General features: G+C 31.3%; 5 protein-coding genes across 6 annotated transcripts; 2 read left to right on the top strand and 3 right to left on the bottom strand.

Moving 5' to 3' along the window:
- Window positions 1-1,045: 1,045 nt before the first annotated feature.
- Window positions 1,046-7,483, top strand: LOC145744916 (uncharacterized). 2 transcript variants are annotated; one of them, XM_082562885.1, is made up of 18 exons: window positions 1,046-1,257; window positions 1,718-1,842; window positions 2,001-2,124; window positions 2,219-2,269; window positions 2,519-2,716; window positions 2,773-2,858; window positions 2,942-2,985; window positions 3,109-3,318; window positions 3,451-3,647; window positions 3,717-3,760; window positions 3,914-3,986; window positions 4,058-4,136; window positions 4,238-4,349; window positions 4,768-4,860; window positions 5,168-5,275; window positions 5,831-5,903; window positions 6,121-6,194; window positions 6,422-7,483. In XM_082562885.1, exons 1-18 carry the CDS (start codon window positions 1,135-1,137, stop codon window positions 7,242-7,244), a joined length of 2,637 nt encoding a protein of 878 aa, XP_082419011.1. In that variant the 5' UTR covers window positions 1,046-1,134; the 3' UTR covers window positions 7,245-7,483. The 2 variants fall into 2 exon arrangements, with proteins under 2 accessions (XP_082419011.1, XP_082419010.1); XM_082562884.1 differs by having other exon boundaries at window positions 3,911-3,986.
- Window positions 7,445-10,472, bottom strand: LOC145744917 (mediator of RNA polymerase II transcription subunit 8-B-like). The gene is made up of 6 exons (XM_082562886.1): window positions 10,343-10,472; window positions 10,065-10,186; window positions 9,335-9,479; window positions 8,558-8,707; window positions 7,918-8,077; window positions 7,445-7,784 (listed from the first exon to the last, which is right to left on the bottom strand). The coding sequence occupies exons 1-6, from the start codon at window positions 10,346-10,348 to the stop codon at window positions 7,711-7,713; spliced, it is 657 nt and encodes a 218-aa protein (XP_082419012.1). The 5' UTR covers window positions 10,349-10,472; the 3' UTR covers window positions 7,445-7,710.
- Window positions 10,473-10,675: 203 nt separating this feature from the next.
- Window positions 10,676-19,418, top strand: LOC145744501 (vacuolar protein sorting-associated protein 16 homolog). The gene is made up of 18 exons (XM_082562349.1): window positions 10,676-10,768; window positions 10,907-10,995; window positions 11,358-11,451; window positions 11,851-11,980; window positions 12,332-12,451; window positions 12,630-12,786; window positions 12,889-13,001; window positions 13,481-13,766; window positions 14,231-14,307; window positions 14,519-14,650; window positions 15,117-15,247; window positions 15,580-15,724; window positions 15,977-16,111; window positions 16,352-16,558; window positions 16,976-17,158; window positions 17,543-17,715; window positions 18,074-18,274; window positions 19,001-19,418. Exons 1-18 carry the CDS (start codon window positions 10,722-10,724, stop codon window positions 19,140-19,142), a joined length of 2,562 nt encoding a protein of 853 aa, XP_082418475.1. The 5' UTR covers window positions 10,676-10,721; the 3' UTR covers window positions 19,143-19,418.
- Window positions 19,403-20,120, bottom strand: LOC145744502 (guided entry of tail-anchored proteins factor 1-like). The gene is made up of 2 exons (XM_082562351.1): window positions 19,921-20,120; window positions 19,403-19,799 (listed from the first exon to the last, which is right to left on the bottom strand). The coding sequence occupies exons 1-2, from the start codon at window positions 20,097-20,099 to the stop codon at window positions 19,493-19,495; spliced, it is 486 nt and encodes a 161-aa protein (XP_082418477.1). The 5' UTR covers window positions 20,100-20,120; the 3' UTR covers window positions 19,403-19,492.
- LOC145744503 (small integral membrane protein 8-like) lies at window positions 19,981-21,266 on the bottom strand. The gene is made up of 2 exons (XM_082562352.1): window positions 20,973-21,266; window positions 19,981-20,289 (listed from the first exon to the last, which is right to left on the bottom strand). Exons 1-2 carry the CDS (start codon window positions 21,114-21,116, stop codon window positions 20,125-20,127), a joined length of 309 nt encoding a protein of 102 aa, XP_082418478.1. The 5' UTR covers window positions 21,117-21,266; the 3' UTR covers window positions 19,981-20,124.
- Between the last annotated feature and the right edge of the window lie 267 nt (window positions 21,267-21,533).

Genomic DNA, 21,533 nt, shown 5'->3' with positions numbered 1-21,533 from the left:
CCACAACATATTGGCACAATTAAGAACTAGCTTAATTTTGCAAATTGGCACAAATTTAAGAACTAGCTCAATTTGCAAATTAGCTCAATTTTGCAAATTGGCACATTTTTTAAAATAAGCTCAGATTTGCAAATTGGCACATAATTTATACCATTATCTTGAAACATATCATTACCCTTAACAATTCACAACCTATTGGCACATTTTGAAAAACTAGCTTAATTTTGCAAATTGGCACATAATTTATACTATTATTTTAAAACATATCATTACCCTTAACAATCCACAACTTATTGGCACATTTTAAAAAATTGGCTTAGTTTTGCAAATTGGCACATAATTTACAGTATTATTTTTAAACACATTTTTTTCCTAATGACCTCCAACTTATTGGCACATATTTAAAAATAAGCTCACATTTTTTTGGCAATACGGGCAAAATCTTTATTTTACCTATTTTTATGTAATTGTTATAAAGAGACAAGACACTATCATACTATGCCATATAATCTACATACAACATATCTGCAATGCACTAATGACTAACTGACTATCAGGCAGACATAACAGGATTGATTGTCTGTTTGTACGACACCAGTGATAATCTAAAACGTTAATATTACTTTTAATCCTTTACCATTGATTGGCACATTTAATAACATATTTCGCAGAATGACACATAATTTGTGATATTTTTTTCAGATTGGCACATTCTATCTTGGCACATTTTTTATGTCATTATTTTGTGCCATTTTTTGGTACATTTTGTTTGGCACATTTTTTAGAGCATGTGCCAAACGAACCCGCAACCCCTATTGAACACGTGCGCACTGGAAGAACATGACGTCATCGGTAGTGTAACGGATGACTGCGTTGGCCTTTCTCCCAAAATTTAAATGTTTTGAAAATTTATCGTAGACAGGTGTTGACATGTGCTGTTATGTTTTTTGAGTTTAAAACTTAAAAATAACACTTAAAAGTATCAAAATCCTCAAAAATATTAGTACCATTTATTGTTATTTAGTTTAAATTACCAGATCTTAAATAAAACTTGCGTAAATCGCATGGTTAAATATGTATCATCGTAACTAAAGTTGATAATACAATAAGTAAATTTTCCAAACAACGTAGAATATGATGTCAAATATGATAATGGAACCAACGCCGGAGTTGATTGAAGGAATTGTTGGGAAGTTAAAAACAAATGGAATGTTTGATGAAATGAGAAGGGATTGCCTTGCAGATATTGATACAAAAGTAAGTTTAATTTTATAAACAAAAAGCATTCGAAATAAAAAAATTTTGAGACCAGTTTTTTGAATTATTTATTTATCTTCAATGTGGTAAGGTCGACTTCACAACTCCAACACAAAGCAACATTTGTTACTCCTACTTCGTCTCGAGCTCCCTTTGGTTGTTCGAAATATTATTGATTATATTTGGCAGATAATTAAGCTGCTGATTGGTTTTGACTTAGCAGAAGTTTATACCATTTATGGCACCAGGTCACTACAAGATTGGGACTGTGGGAATCGAATCGAGGAACTCATGTAGCAAAGCTAAACTGTACCACTAGACCATGCTGCTAGTTATTTTTTTAAATGGAAGTTGTGACTAAGAATGTTTTTCATGTAGTATAAAAAAGTTGGGTAAAAGAGTGTTTGTTTAAGTAATACTTGTCATTAAGGTTATTACTTACATTAATATATTTGTTTAGCCGGCGTTTCATAATCTTAAACAAAAAGTTGAAAATTTTGTAAACAATTTGTTAACTGAAGAAGTGTGGACCCCGAAAATGAATAAAAACCAACTTAGAGCCAAAGTCAGAACATCAGTAATGCAGTAAGATACAAATAAAATTAAAAACCTATTTAATATTTTAAATGTAGAATTGTGTGTAAAACACAAACCCTATTTTATTGATATTTATTCTTACCTTTTTGTACATTTTAATTTTTATTTGTATTTTTCAATATTTATATTTTACTATTTTTACTTAGATCTGGTATGTTAAATTCTGGTGTAGAACACATATTACACCAAGTTGTAGATGCTAAAATGTACACCCAGTTTCTACCCAAAATATCAGACTATATAAAAGAAAATGAAGAAGCTATTAAAAAGGTAAAAATCATCGAATCTCTTTAATATTTTAAGAATAATTTTTTTTGTTAATAACACATTAGGTCTGATTTAAAAAAATGAAATATTTTTTTAGGAATTTGTTCCTGAGCCAGAACCCCCTCCAATATTACAAGAAGATATAAAAGTTTGTTATTTTTAAAATTAAAAAATAGCCAACCTTATGGTCGCAATTCTTAACTTATATTTGCTAAGATAATTTACCCCCACACCACAATTGGCAGTGTTTTTGTAGCCCTATTTAGACATATATATGTTCCCCCTCCCAAGGTGTATTAAATTTAAATTACAGTATTTTAATGCTAAAATGTGATTAATTTTAAATTTATTTATTTGGATAAGTTTTTTTTTGAAATGTTTTGATTCTTTTATAAAGGACGAAGCACCACTTCCGGAAAATACACAAATTGACGATAAATTATCTCCAGCATTGACAACTGATATTCCTCAAGAAGTTGCCATGGAAACGGACCAAAAAGAAGAGGAGTCAAAGAAAGATGAGGACACTCCTCTCCAGGATGAAAATGTGGATGTTCAGGATCACAAGGAGAATGAAGAAGAGGAGGAAACAAAGGTGAGAATTAAAAATGAAAAAATTATTTACCTTTTTGATTTAAATTATATTTTTAGGCCCCGCTTATACCTGAAGGAGCTGAAAATACTTTAAGAAATTTACTTCAGTCTTTAATACAAAGCAATCTTCAATCTCTAATCACGTAAGTTATTTGACTTTAAATTGTAAATATTTTTGTATATACAATATTAAGAAAAATAAAAATTTTATTTTTACTGTTTTTAGAAAAAAAGAAGATCAAAGTAGTGAGCAAAACTCAATTCAAGAAGGTTTTTGTTTTGGTTTTTTTTTGTAGTTTAAATTTATAAATACAAAATTTCTTTACATTAAAATGCTATTAAGATTTATTTTGGTGTAATTTTTAAATTAACAAAATAATTTATTATGTAAAGGTGAGTCCCCTTCAATTGATCCTTCCCAAATCGAAGAATTTACTGACAACGAAACATCCCCTAAAAGTGACACTCATGGGTCACCTGTTGCGGATATTAAGCTTTCACCTAAGGAACTGTCAGAAATGCCACCTTGTGACGAAAATTCCCCACAAAATAAAACCAACGTTGTTAAAACTGAAAATGAAACAGTAAAAGAAGATGAATCAGGTTATTATAATGTGCTATTGTTTAAAATTGATAATTTTTTTTTTTGGGGGGGGGGGGGTAAATTCTTACTGCTAGAACCCTTTTTATAAAAAAATGGTTTTATTTTTTTCCGAATATTTTTTTAATATTTAGACCACGGACCACGTACTCCGGATGGCCCCCGAACTCCGGAAGACCCTTATGATCCGGAGGATTATGTTGTGAGTTCAGATGCTTCAGTGGAGCTCCCATCAGATGAGGAGGATCATAAAAGTCCAACAGATGACTCAGATGCAAGCTCCGTTGGATCAGAAGAAGAAGTTGATGAAAACATGGAGATCATAAAAAACGTAAATTAAAAAAAAAATAAAATTTTTTTATTTCGAGTATTTTATTTTTTAAGTTTATTTTTATTTTAGTTAAAAGAAGAAATTCAAAAAGATTTACAAAAAATGGACCAAAGGTAAATTAAAACAAATTAACAAAAAATTAAAATATGTTTAAACAAAAAACATTTAATTGCCATGTAATTTTCGCAATACATTTTTTGTACTGTCTAAAGCAGTTTTGTAACTTGAAACATTAGTTGTCAGTATTTAATATTTCTTTTAAGTAGATCAGATAAAAGTGACAACAATGCACAAAGCGAAACAGAAGAAGTAACTGAAACTATTGAAGAAGAAGAAATTGTAAGTTTTACATTGGGTGGATATTTAATTTTTTTTTAAATAAGTCTGTTTGTAATTTTGTAAAATTTTAGACTGAAGAAGTTGAGTTAATTGAAGAAACCATGTTTGAGAATGAAGTTGTAGAACTTGATGAAGAGAATATTGAACAAAGTAAGTTATTTGTTTTGGAAGACTTTGAATGACTGTTAAATGAATTTATGTTAACATTTTAACCGATTTTTGGATTTTAATTTTTGTTAAAAATTCTATAGATGTCGAAGAAACAGTTCTTCTGGAGCAGGAACAGGAAGCTCCGGTGTTGATTCACGTCTCAAGATCTCGAGAGAGAAAGAGAAAATACAAGAAACATCGAAGAAGACACAGGTTTGTGACCCCAGACCACTTAAAAAAATGGGATCATGTATGTTGTCCGACTCTAGACAAAACAACGTGCCGTTTACCATAGGAAAAAATTCTCTCGAACCGTAATCCGTCGGTGATAGTTCTCTCGCACCAGTATCCAGACAAAATAATTTAAGAGAGCCGTAGTGTAATTATATTTTGAACCGGACAACGTACGTGATCCAAAAATGTATTAGAACCCTAAATTACACAAGCTTAACTAACCCCTGGGACAACTTACCCCAATGTTACCCCTATACCCATTAGAGCATTAGACAACTAATGTTTACATATTGACTACCGCATTTAGTCTAAAATCAATGATTTTGTGTTATGATGGCTAAAAAAAATTTCTATCCAATAAACCTTCTATGTTTTGCAAACCTATTGTTTTACACAGAAGTACAAGTGAAGATAGTAGTAATGACAGTGGGCAACTTTCAAGCGAGAAACAAATAAGTGAAGAGGAAAGTGAAGAAGAAGTTAGACCCAGGTTTGGACTTAAATTATATATTTTATTTTTACAATTTTTTGTTTAATAAAACTTGTTTGAATACCGGTTTTGTTAAAATAGTTTTTATGATAATTTTTTTAAATCGATTTTTAAATCACATTTTTTTAAGCAACTTCCTTCAAAGCCTACAGTATTATAAGTTTATTGTTTTGAATAGTTTATAAATGTTTTAGAAAAAGTAAACCAAAATTATAATAAACAGGAAATGTGGCCTACATAACATATATGCAGCTAGATCATGGTATTATGAAATTTATTGTTACTCTTAAAATAAAATATTTTTTAGTCGTTCACATAAGAAGAAAAAAAAGAAAAAAACGAAGAAACATAAAAAGCAGAAATCAAAATTTAGGGAATCTTCAAATACACAAGATTCTGCATCTGAATTTAGAAGGTTGGTGTTGTGTATTATTTTTAAATTTTTATGCTAATTAGGTATTTTAATGGTGATGTGCTGACAGTGCATGTGCAGCATTGGGTTATTTGTTGCCAATACCTTATAGTTATTAATTTATGTTTACTGGTTTTGAACAGCACATGACTAACATCCGGCAGCGTGGTGTAGTGGTAAGAACACTTGCTACACCACACATGGGGTCGTGGGTTCAATCCCGACTGCTCTCATGCTGTAGCGCCCTTGAGTAAGGCGGTATAAACGGTACGAACTCCTGCTGAGCCAGCACTTAATCAGCAGCATAATTATCGGGCAATTATAATTTATAATATCCTAAACTGCCACAGGCAACTCGAGACTGGGTCGGAGTAACTTATGTTACTCTATGTTTAAGTTGCGCATTCGACTTTCCCACATCGAGGATAAAGATATATACAAAAAAAAAAAAAAACATCCAAAGTTTTGCAATTTTTTGAATTTGAAATTAAAAATTTTGTTTTAGTAAATTGTTTTTTTTTGTAAAAAAATTAGTTGATTGTTTTTTTTTTGTTTTAGGTTCAGTGTTTCTCCCCCACCCCAAAGAAAGTTCATTCCATCTCCGCCCTTGCAACATCATGCCCAAATAAGGGTGCGTTAAAAGATAATTTTAAATTTTAAAACATAAATAAATATATTCTCAAAAGTAGAAAATTAATTTAAAATTTCAATCATAAGTAAATTTTTTTTTTATCTACTTTGCCGGGTTAAAATAATCACAGATTCACAGTTTACTGTCCTTTTACTTTTTTGTTGATCGACATTTAATTGTTGATCAACAACTTATTGTTAAAATGATTTGTTTTTAGTTTGAGGAGAATGCAAACAGGACAGCTGTGAAAGTTGAACCAGTTTTTATGTCCCCATTCCCTCCCAGATTCAGGTTGTTGAATGTTAAACAATGACAACTCAACATTTATTTTTTAATTTAAAAAATTTTTATTTTTTTTAGCTCTATTTTTTATTTAGCATTTTTACTTCATTTTAAGTTAATTATATCAAATACTTTTTTATTATTCCCTTTTTAGTTTTATTAAATTTATTATTTATTTTACTCTTTTTACCAATAAAAAGAATACCCAGAAAATAATTGTTGTCCCTTTAACTTAGGGACCCCTATGGGATGGAGCATCGCGACGGGCCCAGACCCCATTTTCATGGTGACCCGAGACCTGGGTTTAACCCTCGTTTTTCCCCTCCACATCCTGGGTATAACCCTAGGCACTCACCCCCTCATTTTCCTGAGTATTCCCGCTATTCACCCCATTCCTTTAGTCGGGGACCACCCCCGTTCCGGGGTAGGGGTGGTAGCCCACCACGTAGGTATAGCCCCACTTTTGATTACTATAGACCCGGAATGCGACCTGGGTTTGACCCCCCAAGGTCACCACCCCCAGGTCGACGTTTCTCCCCTCCCCCGCGCCCAATGGGGAGATTTCCAGGTGGGCCACGACCCCATTTTGGCCCCGATGAAAGGTTTTATGGGCGTGGCCCCCACCACCCTAGGATGCGACACGAAATAGCCATGGGTCATTCTGGGGCCCCCATGAGACCTGTACACCCACATGATCGACCATATGGACCCTTTGAAAGACCAATGGGGCACCCGTTAGATCGACCCCCCCACCCAATGGATAGGCCCCCAATGCATATAATGGATCGTGGTTTTGGCCCCCAAGGACATATGGTACACCCAATGGATCGACCCCGCCATAGTGCACCCCCAATTGGTTCCCCAACTGGGCAAATACCTAATAGATCACCAGCCCCAAATCAAACCCCAACATTGGATAAACCTGATGAAAACCCCCCTCCAGACCCAGTAGCAACCCAATCTAACTCAAGTGGGTCTACAGCTCCTGTGGTGGTAGAAACTGTTATTCCAAATATAATACAAGCTGATGAAAAAAATCCAGAAATGACTGAGGTTTAAAACTAAAGGAAAAAAAACTAACTAAAATATTTACTTATTTTAATATTTAAAACTTGTTTTTTTTGTCTTAAAGGGACAAAACTTGTTAGAAATTGGTCATTTATTGCTGTGAAGTCTTGCTGAATTCTGTTGCTAAACTTTCAACTTTAACTAAAAGTTTGTTTTGTTATAAGTGTGTTAAAACAATATACAACTCCACTTTTAGTTAATTTATTTTTCTTTGTTAAATTTGTTAAAAAGCATCATGTTTTTGGTGTTAATATTTTTTGTATTTGTTTAACTCAATCGTTACAAATATTCATAATGGATTAAATCTATTGCAAAAATGTTTTATTGTACATTTAAATAAAGCAATTACAAAATTAGGGATAAAATATAAAGTCCAAAATTCCGCAATTTTGTTTGAGTCAGCTGTGAACTGAGTGTTTTTGAAACAAAAATAATCCAGATCGTAGCTGTAAACCCTTCACATTATTCCACTTGTCCTTATTTGAGTTTCCATTTGCTGTTGTGGCTGCATTGGTGGCTTCACTCCCCTACCTATAATATAATAAATATTTATATTAAAAAATAGTTTTTAAAAAATAATAGGTTTATATATAATAAAGAAAGGACTTAGCCAATACCCAATAGAAAAAAAATTAAGACCAAAAACTAATAATCTTTTTCTTACCATGATATACTGCTGCTACTAGTTCTGGTGTAGCATTGACATCAAAGGTTGCTGGTATATTTCTCGCTGTGACACTATCTGCTTTCCAGTTCAGTCGAGCTGTCTTTATTTTTTCGAGGATTTTTTGGCAGTGTTTTTCGTATTGGTTAAGCTGGGTTTGCTGCAAATAAAACTGGTTTAAAAATCACACATGAGGTCGTTGGTTTAATCCCCACTGAGCTCATGCTGTAGCACCCTTGAGTAAGGCGCTATAAACGGTATGAACTTCTGCTGAGCCAGCACTTAGTCAGCAGCATAATTATCAGGCAATTATAATCTATAATATCCCAAACTGCCACAGGCAACTCAAGACTGGGTCGGAGTAACTGATGTTACTCTATGTTCAAGTTGCGCATTCGACTTTCCCACATCGAGGATAAAGATATATACAAAAAAAATATATATATTTAAAATTAAAGTTTACCAAAATATGCACCTTTTAATTAAAAAACTAACATTTTAAATAGAAATCCCTTTTTTGTTTCTTCATTTACTCATTTAAAATTTTTTTTTGGTAAAATATCTTTGAATTATTTTATTTTTTTTAATAAAAAAAAATTATTGTAACAAAAATATTTTATTTTTAATTTAATCTTTCTACCATGTTTACTGTTGAAGATTGATCCGCAATATTTCCAACATCCACTAGGAGCTGTTTCTCAGCTTTCTCCACCTCTGGATCAGGTTTGGTTCGAAGATAATCTGGAACCTCGGCATGTGACATCATCGAAACTCGACCATCCGTTAAATCCTAAAAAAAATTATTTTGCTTTTTTAGGCAGAACTATTTATTTTATCATTTTTTTTTTGTGTTTATTTTTTTCATTTTAGAATGGTAAACTCATAACCTAAACATAAAGTAACATTAGTAACTCCAAGTCTCAAGTTACTTTTAACAGTTTGGGATAATATAGATGATAATTGCTCAATAATTAAGCTGCTGATGAAGTGTTGGCTTAGCAGAAGTTTATACTGTTTATAGCACCTTACTCAAGGGCGCTACAGCATGAGAGTAGTGTGGATTGAACCCACAACCTCATGCAGTGAAGCCAGGTGTTTTAAATACTTTACCATTCCGCTTAAACTGTATCCAAATAAATATGCCAGCAGTGGAAATCAAGCTGCGTGGTGTAGTAACCGACAGCGTGGTGTAGTGGTAAGAACACTTGCTACACCACACATGAGGTCATGGGTTCAATCCCCACTGATCTCTGGGTCGAAGTAACTGATTTTACTCTATGTTTAAGTCGCGTATTTGACTTTCCCATATCGAGGATAAAGATATATACAAAAAAAAAGCTTTAACTTATTTAGAAAGGATATTATTTAACAAGTTAAATTTTATTTTAAATTAAAAAAGTTTAAATATTTTTTGTACCAATAAATGTTGATCAGGATCTTGTGAAAGTCTTAACGGAATAATTGGATAATTCTTTAAAGGAGGAGTTTTATCTGATTTCATTGCATTTAGAAGTGAACTAATTTGTCCTGATAATAAAGCAAAACTGTCCAATACTGAAGGCCTTTAAAATAATGCATCAAGTAAAATATAATTTTAATTAATTTTTAATTGTATAATTTTTTTTATTATATATAATTTACTGGTGCGGCAGCAGGGTGTGGTGGTAATAATTTTAATTATGATTTAAAATATAATTTATTGGTGCGGCAGTGTGGTGTAGTAGTAAGAACACTTGCTACACCACACATGAGGTCGTGGGTTTAATCCCCACTGATCTCATGCTGTGCGCCCTTGAGTAAGGCGCTATAAACAGTATAAACTCCTGCTGATCCAGCACTTAATCAGCAGTATAATTATCGGGCAATTATAATCTATAACATCCCAAACTGCTACAGGCAACTTGAGACTGGGTCGACCTTCCCACATTGAGGATAAAGATATTAAAAAAAAAATAAAAATGAATTATTATACATAAAGATCAAAAGCTTATATTTTTTAAAACAACAAACATTTCACATTTTAAATCACCTCAGAAAACAATTTTTCTTGAACTCATGAACACTTTTTAGTATTTAAAGACAGTCATTCATATATATAACTTAAATCTAAAACTATGATATGTTTTATATTTTTGTAATTAATTTACCATGTCATGGTGTGGTGTTCACGTTTAAGTTTTAATAAAAAGTCTTCAACTGATTTTCTTATATCTTTTGCTCTTGCAATTAAACCATCAACGGTCTGGTCCAATATTTTACCACCTGGGGCCTAAAAGAAATAAAACTTTAAAAATTAAAAAAATTTAAATGTTTAAAAATACTTTTTTTTTCAAGAATTTAAACTTTAAAACATATGAATATTTACTAGAAATCGATATTCAATATAGAATAATATAAACAATTTATTTATTGCATTAACAATTACCTGCATGTTTAAAAAAAATGCAACCAATCCTTGCTTTAAAATATAAAAATTTTAGTGAAAATGTTTTACAATACCACAGCAAATGTGTTACCCTTGTATTATAATACTAATTTAACCACGTCTTATAACATGTCTTTAGATTCTTATAAAGTGTTTCTACAAGAAAATAAAACTTTTTAGTTAAACTCAAACAGTTTTATCTACCTTTTATAGAAAATCAACCTTGTTTTTTGCTAGTTTTCGATAAAAAAGCAAAATGTTTTTATTGTTTGACAACACGTGAAGTTTATTGGTCAGGTCGGGTAATCCCCTAATTTTGACGATCTGTTTTTTTATATCGAAAACCAAAGTAGATTATTTTCTTGGATTAAAATCAAACATGTCGGAAATTATAAACTGGAACCCGCTAGGAGAACGACATATCAGGTATTTTATTATTTATGTAACTGTATTTTTATAAGTTGGCGTATAATTTATGTTATTTTTTATTTTACAAATGCGTTTCTAAAACTTGATTTTATTTGCAAAAAAATGTATTTTTTTAAAAGTTTTTTTGGTGTTTAGAAAAACTTCACTGTACAATTTTATGTCTTGGAACTCAATTGATTTATCCCAGAACTTAACTTGCATTTCAAAATATGGGGGACTTATCGGTAACTAAAATTGTTATTTTTATAATTTTTAACTTTCTTTTATCCTTTTTTTGGTATGTATCTTTATTCTTGATGTGGGAAAGTCAATGCGCGACTTAAACATAGAGTAACATCAGTTACTCCGACCCAGTTTCGAGTTGCTTGTGGCAGTTTTGGATATTATAGATTATAACTCCCCGATAATTATGCTGCTGATTAAGTGCTGGCTCAGCAGAAGTTCATACCGTTTATAGCACCTTACTCAAGGGCGCTACAGCATGACCTCAGTGGGGATTGAACCCACGACCTTATGTGTGGTTTAGCAAGTGTTCTTACCACTAAACCAAGCTGCCGGTTGTAATACGTTTTTTTAATTTTTTTAGCAACATGCAGAGATGAGTCTCAAAGCAGTCGTAGTATGAGTCGGCCAGATATACATATCTACAACGCTACTGGAAAGGAAATTTGTTCTTTTAAGTAAGTGGAAACTTTATTGTAATTTTTATTTAAATTTTTTTAGGTGGATTTATCAACAAAGATGTGAAATCTAAATTGCCTTGTTAATTAAAAAAAAATATTTTTGTATAAAATGTCTTTTCTGACTTTTTCTGTCTTTTCTGACTAATTGCAAAAAAACACTAATAACTGCAATAATTATAAGGTTATATAAAAACTACAAGTTTATCAAATTAAATTATAACTTTTTTTTGGCAGTAATCAATTCAATTTTGTTCTAAATAATTGTAAACTGGCAAGTTATATAAGATTGGCAAGTTATATAAGACAGTTTCAGTAGACTGGCAAGTTATATAAGACAGTTTCAGTCTTAAAAATTTAGATTTATTGTTTTTTAAATTTTTTTTGTTGTACTGTTAGATGGAATAGTGGAGTATTAATAGGTTTAGCGTGGACTCATTCAGACCAACTTTTATGCATACAAGAAGATGGACAAATTCTACTCTACAACATGTTTTGTCAGTTTATTAAATCCTTTACAATGGGAGCAGTAAGTTTAATTCAATTTTAGGTTGATTTTCTAAATATGTTTAGTTATATATTTTGTACTATGGGTGTTTTATTAGTGTGTGTGTGTGATTTATTACTTTAATTAGTTTTTTAAGTTAAAAACTTATTAAGTTATATAAATACATTGTTTCAATTTAATATTTAAATTGGGTTAATTCCAATTTAAGTATATACAAAAATAAAATAATCATATAATAACTAAATTATATTGTGTAAAAAATTATTTAATATTTTGTAGTAAATATACATACCAAATATTTTAAGTATATGCTATATAGTATTTAAAAAATGATATATACTAAATATTATTTTTGTTTTTTAATTTTTATAGGAATGCAGAGAAAATAAAGTGATGGAATTTGAAGTTTTCTCAAGTCAACAGGGAACCGGTTTAGCTGTCATGAATGGACTTTACAGATTCTTCGTAGTTAACAATGTTGAGGAACCCAGGGTAATAAAAATATTTATAAAAATCTTCCTTTAAATTTTAAATATTTTTTTTATTTAAATTTTTTGCGTTTTTCTTTTTTTATTTTCATTTTTTGCCTTTTTTTAATTTTTTTTTTAATTTTTTGTCTTTTTTTTTTTTTTGCCTTTTAATTTTTTTGTTCAGTTTTTTTTACTTTTAGGCAAGAATGTTATCCGATGTTCCTGGATTAAAAAGTACGCCACCTAGCAGTTGGTGTGTCCTTCCCGGGCCTCGGACATCGAGGGTGCTAGCTGCGAACGAGTCAGAAATTTATATTCTTGACACTGGAGGGCAGTGTTTCCAGCAAACCCCTACAGGTAAAAAAATACTTTTTTCAAGTTAAATTACGACTTTTTTGCCATTTCATTCGTTTCAATGCTAAAATCATGTTTAAAATATTTAATATTTTATTAATTTAGACATTGAAGTCAAACCAACATCTTATATTTCGATGTCTGTTTCAATTAACGGAAAGCATTTAGTTTTGTGTACTGACTCCGGTACACTCTGGATTGGCTCGGCTGATTTTCAGGTAATGTAGACTTAGATTAAAATATAATGTAGTTGCTTGAAATGTCTTGTTTTTATAATTTATTTGGGTATTCATATCTATATATCTTAAATTCACTTAAAATTTTTTTTTTTTATATATCTTTATCCTCGATGTGGAAAAGTTGAATGCGCGACTTAAACATAGAGTAACATCAGTTACTCCAACCCAGTCTCGAGTTGCCTGTGGCAGTTTGGGATATTATAGATTATAATTGCCCGATAATTATGCTGCTGACTAAGTGCTGGCTCAGCAGGAGTTCATACCGTTTATAGCGCCTTACTCAAGGGTGCTACAGCATGAGATCAGTGGGATTGAACCCACAACCTCATGTGTGGTGTAGCAAGTGTTCTTACCGCTACACCATGCTGCCGGTATATATATTATTAAAATGGTTATATGCCAATCCAAATTTAAATAACATCTTATATGATTATTATTTTCTTTAATTTTTTTGACAGACTAAATATTGTGAGTTCAACACCAATATTGGAAGCAGACCTAAACAGCTAATGTGGTGTTGTAACTCCATCTCTAACTCACCAGAAGCAAATAATGACATAGCAGTGGTGGCCTACTGGCCTAAAATGATACTGGTAGTAGGTAAAAAGAAGGATTGGGTAAGGTATACTGTGGAAGAGGATTTTGACAACCCAAACGGTATGCCATGTGCTGTGTTATGTGCTGATGTTGATGGAGTACATATTGTGACTTCAGCTATGCACGAGTTTTTACAATATGTACCATGTAAGTATTTATTTGTTGTGTTGATAAAATTTTTATTTATATATATATTTTTTATATTTATTTACCCTCAGTGTGGAAATGTTCATATTACCACCTTCACCTAGAGTAAGATTAGTTACCACGACCCAGTTTCTAGTTATCTTAAGCAGTCTGGGATATAAATAATTATAATTGCCTAATAATTAAGCTGCTGAATAAGTGCTGGTTCAGCAGGAGTTGATATTATTAATAGCACCTTAGTAAAGAACGCTATAGCATGAAAGTAGTGGGGATCAAACTTAACCTCATGTAGTGAAGCCAAGTGTTCTGACCACTACACCCCACTGCCAGTATTATATTTTTATGTTGAAAAGTTTTTCAATTATAGTTTTTTTTACTTTTGTATTCCTTTTTTTTGTTTATTGGGGGTATTATTATTGAGTATTTTTGTGCAATATTAACTTTGAAGTATGTTTTTTGTATAGACCATGTTGAATCTATCTTTAAGTTTGGGTCCATGGCTCCCGGGGCTTTGTTACATGAAGCCAACAAAAAATATGAGGTTAAAAACTAAAAGTCTTAAAAATATTTGAAAATTAATACAAAATGTATCAAAATTTTTGTAAAAAAAAATTTTTTTCTAAAAAAAAAATTTTTATGGGGGTTTAAAAATTTAAGATTTAAAATTTACCTAAAATGTTAATGCAAAGTTACAATATCGAATTCTGCGTATTGTTTTTAAGTTTTGTTTTAAATTTTCTTAAAAAACACAGAATCACAGCCAGAAAGCTGATGAGTTTCTAAGAATGTTGATCGAGAAAAATCAACTTGAAGTTGCAGTTAAACAATGTATTCTAGCTGCTTCTTCGGAGTTCTCAAGGAAAAATCAAACATCCCTATTAAGGGTAAGCTGGATTAAAAAATTAAGTTTATAATTTTATTGTTAAAAATTTTTGATATCAAAACATATAGTTTTTGTCAGTTTATTCTTCTACTTGTCTTTTTTCTGTTATGTTAAGTCTTTTAAAAATTTGGATCATGTATGTTGTCCGGTTCTAGACAAAACATAATTACACTTTGGCTCTCCTGAATTTTCTCGTCTGGAATACATGCGAGAGAATTCTCTCCTACGGTAAACGTCATGTTGTTTTGTTGTTTTAGAACCGGGCAACATATGTGACCCAAAAATTTTTAAATGTTGTTGGTCTTAGTATTTTGTAGGTTGTTATTTAAACTTAAGATTTAACCGTGGTTAATTATATTGTAAAAGTGTTTTTTAATTAAAATAATAGTCCATTTAAAGTATAGGCCTAAAATTAATATTGCATTTTTATTTCATTTATTTTATAAATATAATTTTTTCTATAATAGGCTGCCTCATTTGGAAAAACATTTGTACAAGAGCTAGCATTGACAGAATTATTTGTGAACACTTGCCAAATGTTAAGAGTGTTGAATGCCGTGAGGGATTTTGAAGTTGGTATAGGGATAACATATGCACAGTAAGACAGTCTCAACCTATAGATAATTTTTTCTTTATGTGAAAAGGTCGACCTTACACCATAATCAAATGCATTTTTAATTTGGTTTATTGTTTAGTGACATTAAATAAAAGCTTGAAAATGGTAATTAATTTAAAAAAAAAAGTTAATATGACATGGAAGCAGTGGTAATCAAACCCAAGGACCTATAAGTGTGGTTATTCAAAACTACCAATCCTAGCTTATGGTCATAAGTTCTTTAATTTTTTCTTTAACGTAAAAGCTATATATATATATATATGATTTACTTTAGAAATATAGTTTTTTTTTAAGGTTATAAAATTTGTTTTTAGGTTGGAAAGTTTGACGATGGATTACTTGATTGACAGGTTGGTGGTAAGACGACAATTTCACCTCGCTTTCCATATTTGTAAATATCTGAAAATACCAGAAGATCAGGGTTCAAGTAGGATATTATCACACTGGGCATGCTACAAGGTTATTTTAAAAATAGAAATTATATAAAAAAGAAATTAAAACTTTGAAAAAGTGGCAATATATATTCACAAATATGTATGTATGTCCATTTTATAAGCTCACAAAATTAATAAAACTGCTGTTAATGGTACACAGATAAATTGTAGTAGGCAAATATTAGTTGAGGGTTGCGACCATATTATCACAATTTAAAGGCAAACCATCTGATGGGCTATCGACTAGTAATTTAAATTTTTCACAAATCTTAAACAGGTCCAGCAGACAGAAGTTGAAGACAGCAAAATTGCTGAAGCGATAAGGAAGAAGTTGAAGTCGGCGCATGGTGTTTCGTACGCCAATATTGCTGAGAAGGCTGTAGAATGTGGAAGGAAAGATCTGGCTATAAAGGTTTATAAACGACATTCTTATAAATTTTATTAAATATTTTATATATGTTAATTTGGCATTAAAAACAATATATTTATCCGAGTTTTAAAAATACTTAAATTTTAATTTTTGCAGGTGTTTTATTATAATTTCATCCAAAAATCAAACTGATATTATTATTTAATATTTAAAATGTGGTTTTGTAATTTTTACTTTATATATTTTCAGCAATTTTTTTTATTTAATTCTAATTTTTTATAGTTGCTTGAATTTGAGCCCAGGGCCTCTGAACAAGTTAGATTGTTGTCCAAGCTGGGCAAACACCAACTAGCTTTGGAGAAAGCAGTTGCTAGCGGCAATACTGACCTTGCTTACTCAGCAATTTCAAAACTTCGCGAACGAACAAATTTGTCGGATTTTTTGGTGTCAATTAGACAACAACCGATAGCTTATAGGTTACATCTAAAGGTATGGTCAGATCATTTTATTAGTAAATTATTAGAAAATAGACAATTAAAATCCTATTTCTTTTAGACTTGTACCTTTCAAATTAAAATTTTATTTTATATATCTTTATTCTCGATGTGGGAAGGTCAACTTCACAATCTAAACATAGAGTAACATCAGTTACCTTGATTCAGTCTCAAGTTGCCGTTGGCAGTTTGGGAAATTATAAAGATTATGATTGCCCGATAATTATACTGCTGATAAGTATTAACTCAGCAGGAGTTTATACCGTTTATAGCGCCTTACGCAAGAGTGTTGCAGCATAAGAACAGTGGGGATCAAACACAGGACCTCATGTAGTAATAATGACCATATTTATTTAGGACATTGATAAAACCAATTTCTTGTATGTTATATAAACATAAAATATATTTACAGTATTGCAAAGAACAGAATGAAAGGATGTTAAAAGACTTGCATGAGCAGGAAGATAACTTTATTGAGTTAGCTCACTGCCATATCAAGGACAGTTTTGATACTTTCAGACCGGAAGATAGAGTGATGTCTTTGCATGGTGCATTGGACAACTTCACAAAAGCTAGGAATGATTTTTGTGTAAAGGTATAAGGCAGATTTTCTGTCTAATAATTTATCCTCAAACTGGAAAGGCCAATTTTACAGACTATGTATTAAAATTAACATATTATTTATTTTTAATCACATTTATTTATTCTTGATGAAAGAAGGTCAACTTCACGGCCTAAACATGAAGTAACATCAGTCACCCCAACCCAGTCTCAAATTGCCTGATAATTAAGCTTCAAATTAAGTATTGCCTCAGCAGGAGTTCATACCGTTTTTAGCGCCTTACTAAAGGGTGCTACAGCATGAGAGCAGTGGGGATTGAATCCAGGACCTCATGTAGTAAAGCCAAATGTTCTTACCACTATTGTCAGCTTTTAATCTTTAATAAACACTTATAACACAATCAGTTACTTTATATAGGCAACAGAAGAACAAATCCAACTATTAAGAGATCAAACCTCATTAGAACAAGAAGAAGGTAATGAATGTTATGTAGAAACCTCACTACATGAAACCCTGCATACTTTACTTGTCTCACGCCAGCTTAGAAGAGCAGAACAGCTGAGAAAACAATATAAAGTCGCTGATAAACGGTAAGTTTTACTGTAAGTTTATTTAATGAACCATTTGTAATTTATGATCAACAAACAACTTTATATATTTTATGGTTCTTTCTAACTTTCTCTTGTACTTTACAGTCCTCTCTAATTCTTTATTAATTGTCTTAATTATTTTCTTAATTGTTTTAAATATTTTTAAAACCCTACGTTAGCAGGAATCCTATTAAACTGTACAATCATATTTATTAAATTATCCTTAATATAAAAAGCAATCCTTTACAGTTAAAACATAACTTCAACCCAGTTTTAAAGTGGCTTTGCCCTTTTTTATATTTTTGATCTATTTTTTTGTCTAATCGTTGCATTTTTCAAATAAATTTAAAATCTTTAGTTGGTGGTGGTTAAGAGTTACGGCATTGGGTGAGACGCAAAGTTGGCCCGAAATGGAAAGTTTCTCTAAAAGTAAGAAGTCTCCGATTGGTTACGTTCCCTTTATTGAAGTTTGTATGAAAAACAATGCGCCCAATGAAGTCACAAAATATATCACTAAAGTCCCACAAGAAAAGAGAGTAGAAGCATTGCTGAAAGTTGGGTATGTAAATGTATTTTATTTAAATTCAAAAGTCAATATTTTTACTCCAATGTTCAGAAAACATTTTTTTTAAAGCTCAAATGTGCGAACAACAGTTACCCTGACCCAATCTTGAGTTGCGTTGGGATATTATAGGGATATTATAGAATACAGTTGCCTGATAACTGAGCTGTTGGCTTAATAGGAGTTCATATTGTTTATAGCGCTTTACACAAGGCTGCTACAGTATAAGATCACTGAGGATCAAACCCAGGACCTTATGTAGTGTAAGAAGTGTTCTCGCCACAACACCACAATGCCTGTAACTTAAAAAATTTTAAGTATTTTTATTTTTGATTTAGAACAAATTAAGTTTTTTTTTTGTTTATATCTTTATCCTCGATGTGGGAAAGTCGAATGCACAACTTAAACATAGCGTAACATCAGATACTCCGACCCAGTCTCGAGTTACCTGTGGCAGTTTGGGATAATATAGATTATAATTGCCCGGTAATTATACTGCTGACTAAGTGCTGGCTCAGCAGGAGTTCGTACCGTTTATAGCGCCTTACTCAAGGGCGCTACAGCATGAGATCATTGGGGATTGAACCCACAACCTCATGTGTGGTGTAACAAGTGTTCTTACCACTACACCACACTGACGGTTTTCTAGACTTGTGTCTGTTAAAATGAACAATTTTTTAAGCCTTACCTTTTTTAGTAACTAACCTTTATTTTTATATTAAGGAACATTAAGTTAGCTGCTGAAATAGCCGTACAAACCAAGAATATGATGGAAATGGATAATGTGCTAAAGAAATGTGGAATTGAACATCGAGATATTGCCGACAAGGTCAGAAATTCGATGTCTCAAATGCAACGACGATAAAAGTTAAAATTATTTGAAATGTGAGGTTTTCGGATATACCATACTTAATTAATATCTATATTTTAAAATCAAGTTAAAAAAAGATAAAGCTTAAATTATAATATTGTAGGCAAAAATTTAATTGGTCTAAATAACACCATAAAATTCATTGTATAAATTACCATTTAGGATTTTACTTATTTTTCAAAAATATTCAATATATTCTATATTTTTTATTATAGTCATTGTATATTGCCTTGATTAGAAATAACTATAACGTGTGCAATAAACTGATTCCAATAATTTTTGGATTTTTATTTTCAAAATTAAAACTCACATGCAAGATAAACGAAAATTAGAAAAATTTTTTATTATTTTTTCGAAAGCAAGCTGTTAATTGTTGTATTACATACTACAGCCCAAAATATAACACCAACATTGCCTATAATGCCATTCGGAAAAGCCATAACTTTCCCAACTAAATGTGGGGTAACATAATCTAAAGGCAACTCAATAACAGGCTCATATCGGTAATAAAGCATAATTATTCCATAAAAAACGGTGATTAAAATTTGAAGGGTCCAGTTCACAATGTTCTTTACACCATTTAGTTTGGTTGAAATTTCATTTGTACGTTTGCTGATGTTTTCTTTTATTTGTTCCTGTTTTCTTTGGGTTCTAAATAAAAAAAACATAGTTTTATGTCAGATACAAAGGATTTGTTAAAACAAAAATTGCAGTCTTTGGATCAAATTAACATAAAAATACAAATATAAATCTACTTTGAACCATTTTTTACCTTGCATATTTTGCAAATTCATCCATCATATTAATCAAATCCAGTTCTTCGGTTAAATCTTTTAATTCTAACTCCAACTGAATTCTATTTTTCACATATTTTGAATCGATAACAAAATTGCCAAGTAATTTAGTAATAAAATCTCGAATATTGGTAATATAACGACGCAAAAAAGACATAATTAATATAACAAAAAACAACATTTTAATCCCAGCGTGATGATCGTCTTTCCGTTGATTTTAAAGTCCCGTCAGGATTGTAAATCTCGTACAGTCCTTCTTTTCTGTTTTCTGCTGTGGCGTTTAGATAAGCAAGATAAGCAACACAACCTGTTATTGCAACAAGGCCAAAGCCCATAACAAACTTGTTCTAAAAAAACATAAAGATAAAATAAAATTTGACTAGCAGCATGGTGTAGAATCTATGGCTTCACTACATTAGGTTCTGGGTTTGATTCCCGCTGCTCTCATGCTGTAGTGCCATTTTATCAGCAGCTCTTGAGGCTGGGTCAGGGTAACTGATGTTACTTTATGTTTAGGTTGTGAAGTTGACCTTCCAACATCGAGGATAAATAAATATATAAAACCAACTGTGGAATAAAGTGTACAAATACGCTTTTCTAGAGATATACATTTAACAACTTTTTTTTTTTTCTGTATATATCTTTATCCTCGATGTGGGAAAGTCGAATGCGCGACTTAAACATAGAGTAACATTAGTTACTCCACCCAATCTCAAGTTGTCTGTGGCAGTTTGGGATATTATAGATTATAATTGCCCGATAATTATACTGCTGATTAAGTGCTGGCTCAGCAGGAGTTCATACTGTTTATAGCGCTTTACTTAAGGGCGCTACAGCATGACATCAGTGGGGATTGAACCCACGACCTCACGTGTGGTGTAGCAAGTGTTCTTACCACTACACCACGCTGCCCTGTTTTTACCACTACACCACGCTGAACTTTATAATCTTAGACTAATATAGATAAATTTCGATTAAAACAGAGATCGATTAAAAGATAAAATGTACACAATAAGCACGTGTATTTTACCGGTTTTGCGTAGAGCTCAAAGTTAAGAGCTCTGAATGCTGTTGTGGATTTTAAACTCCCAAGTCCAGTGTTATGTCTTGCTTGAGCCGGATTCGTTGGATTTGTTTGCGTTTTGGTCGTCTCTTTTGATATTTCTTCTTTCATTTCATGGCAAGTTGTTTAAATTAAAGAAACAGCCGAAAAAAGTTTAACTTTGATGTTCGTTTTGAATTGGCGGCAATGGCGTATAAAAGTCAAGGATTTTGTGACAACTGTCAGGAAATTTGTGACATATTTTACGTTTAAAAGCTAAAAAGAAACTAATATAAATAATTTTAAATATTTTTATTAAAATTAAGATGTAATTTTTTAACTGTTCTTAATAAGAAATCTTATTTTAGCTTTTTTATTTTGGTTTTTCGCGCATTGATAAAAGTAAATAATAAATACGATATACAACTAATATTACAACAATGCGACGGGAAAAAATGACAAAATGAATTTAATGATTTTTGTATATATCTTTATCCTCGATGTGGGAAAGTCGAATGCGCGACTTAAACATAGAGTAACATCTGTTAC

The sequence above is a fragment of the Corella eumyota genome, chromosome 3 (genome assembly GCF_963082875.1).
Source record: "Corella eumyota chromosome 3, kaCorEumy4.1, whole genome shotgun sequence".
In the NCBI taxonomy this organism is placed as follows: domain Eukaryota; kingdom Metazoa; phylum Chordata; class Ascidiacea; order Phlebobranchia; family Corellidae; genus Corella; species Corella eumyota.
The sequence above is the reverse complement of the archived record's forward strand: the minus strand, read 5'-3'. Positions and strand labels throughout refer to the sequence as shown.

Coding starts and splice junctions, on each gene's coding strand:
- LOC145744916 (XM_082562884.1), top strand. CDS start 1,135: ATGATGTCAAATATGATAATGGAACCAACGCCGGAGTTGATTGAAGGA. Junction 2,717..2,772: donor AAGAAGAGGAGGAAACAAAG/GTGAGAATTAAA, acceptor TTATATTTTTAG/GCCCCGCTTATACCTGAAGG. Junction 4,350..4,767: donor AAACATCGAAGAAGACACAG/GTTTGTGACCCC, acceptor TGTTTTACACAG/AAGTACAAGTGAAGATAGTA.
- LOC145744917 (XM_082562886.1), bottom strand. Junction 9,480..10,064: donor GAACACCACACCATGACATG/GTAAATTAATTA, acceptor ATTATTTTAAAG/GCCTTCAGTATTGGACAGTT. Junction 8,078..8,557: donor AATCTTCAACAGTAAACATG/GTAGAAAGATTA, acceptor TTTTATTTGCAG/CAAACCCAGCTTAACCAATA.
- LOC145744501 (XM_082562349.1), top strand. CDS start 10,722: ATGTCGGAAATTATAAACTGGAACCCGCTAGGAGAACGACATATCAG. Junction 13,002..13,480: donor TTGGCTCGGCTGATTTTCAG/GTAATGTAGACT, acceptor TTTTTTTGACAG/ACTAAATATTGTGAGTTCAA. Junction 13,767..14,230: donor GTTTTTACAATATGTACCAT/GTAAGTATTTAT, acceptor TTTTTTGTATAG/ACCATGTTGAATCTATCTTT.
- LOC145744502 (XM_082562351.1), bottom strand. CDS start 20,099: ATGTCTTTTTTGCGTCGTTATATTACCAATATTCGAGATTTTATTACT. Junction 19,800..19,920: donor GAATTTGCAAAATATGCAAG/GTAAAAAATGGT, acceptor TTTTTTATTTAG/AACCCAAAGAAAACAGGAAC.
- LOC145744503 (XM_082562352.1), bottom strand. CDS start 21,116: ATGAAAGAAGAAATATCAAAAGAGACGACCAAAACGCAAACAAATCCA. Junction 20,290..20,972: donor TTGAGCTCTACGCAAAACCG/GTAAAATACACG, acceptor ATGTTTTTTTAG/AACAAGTTTGTTATGGGCTT.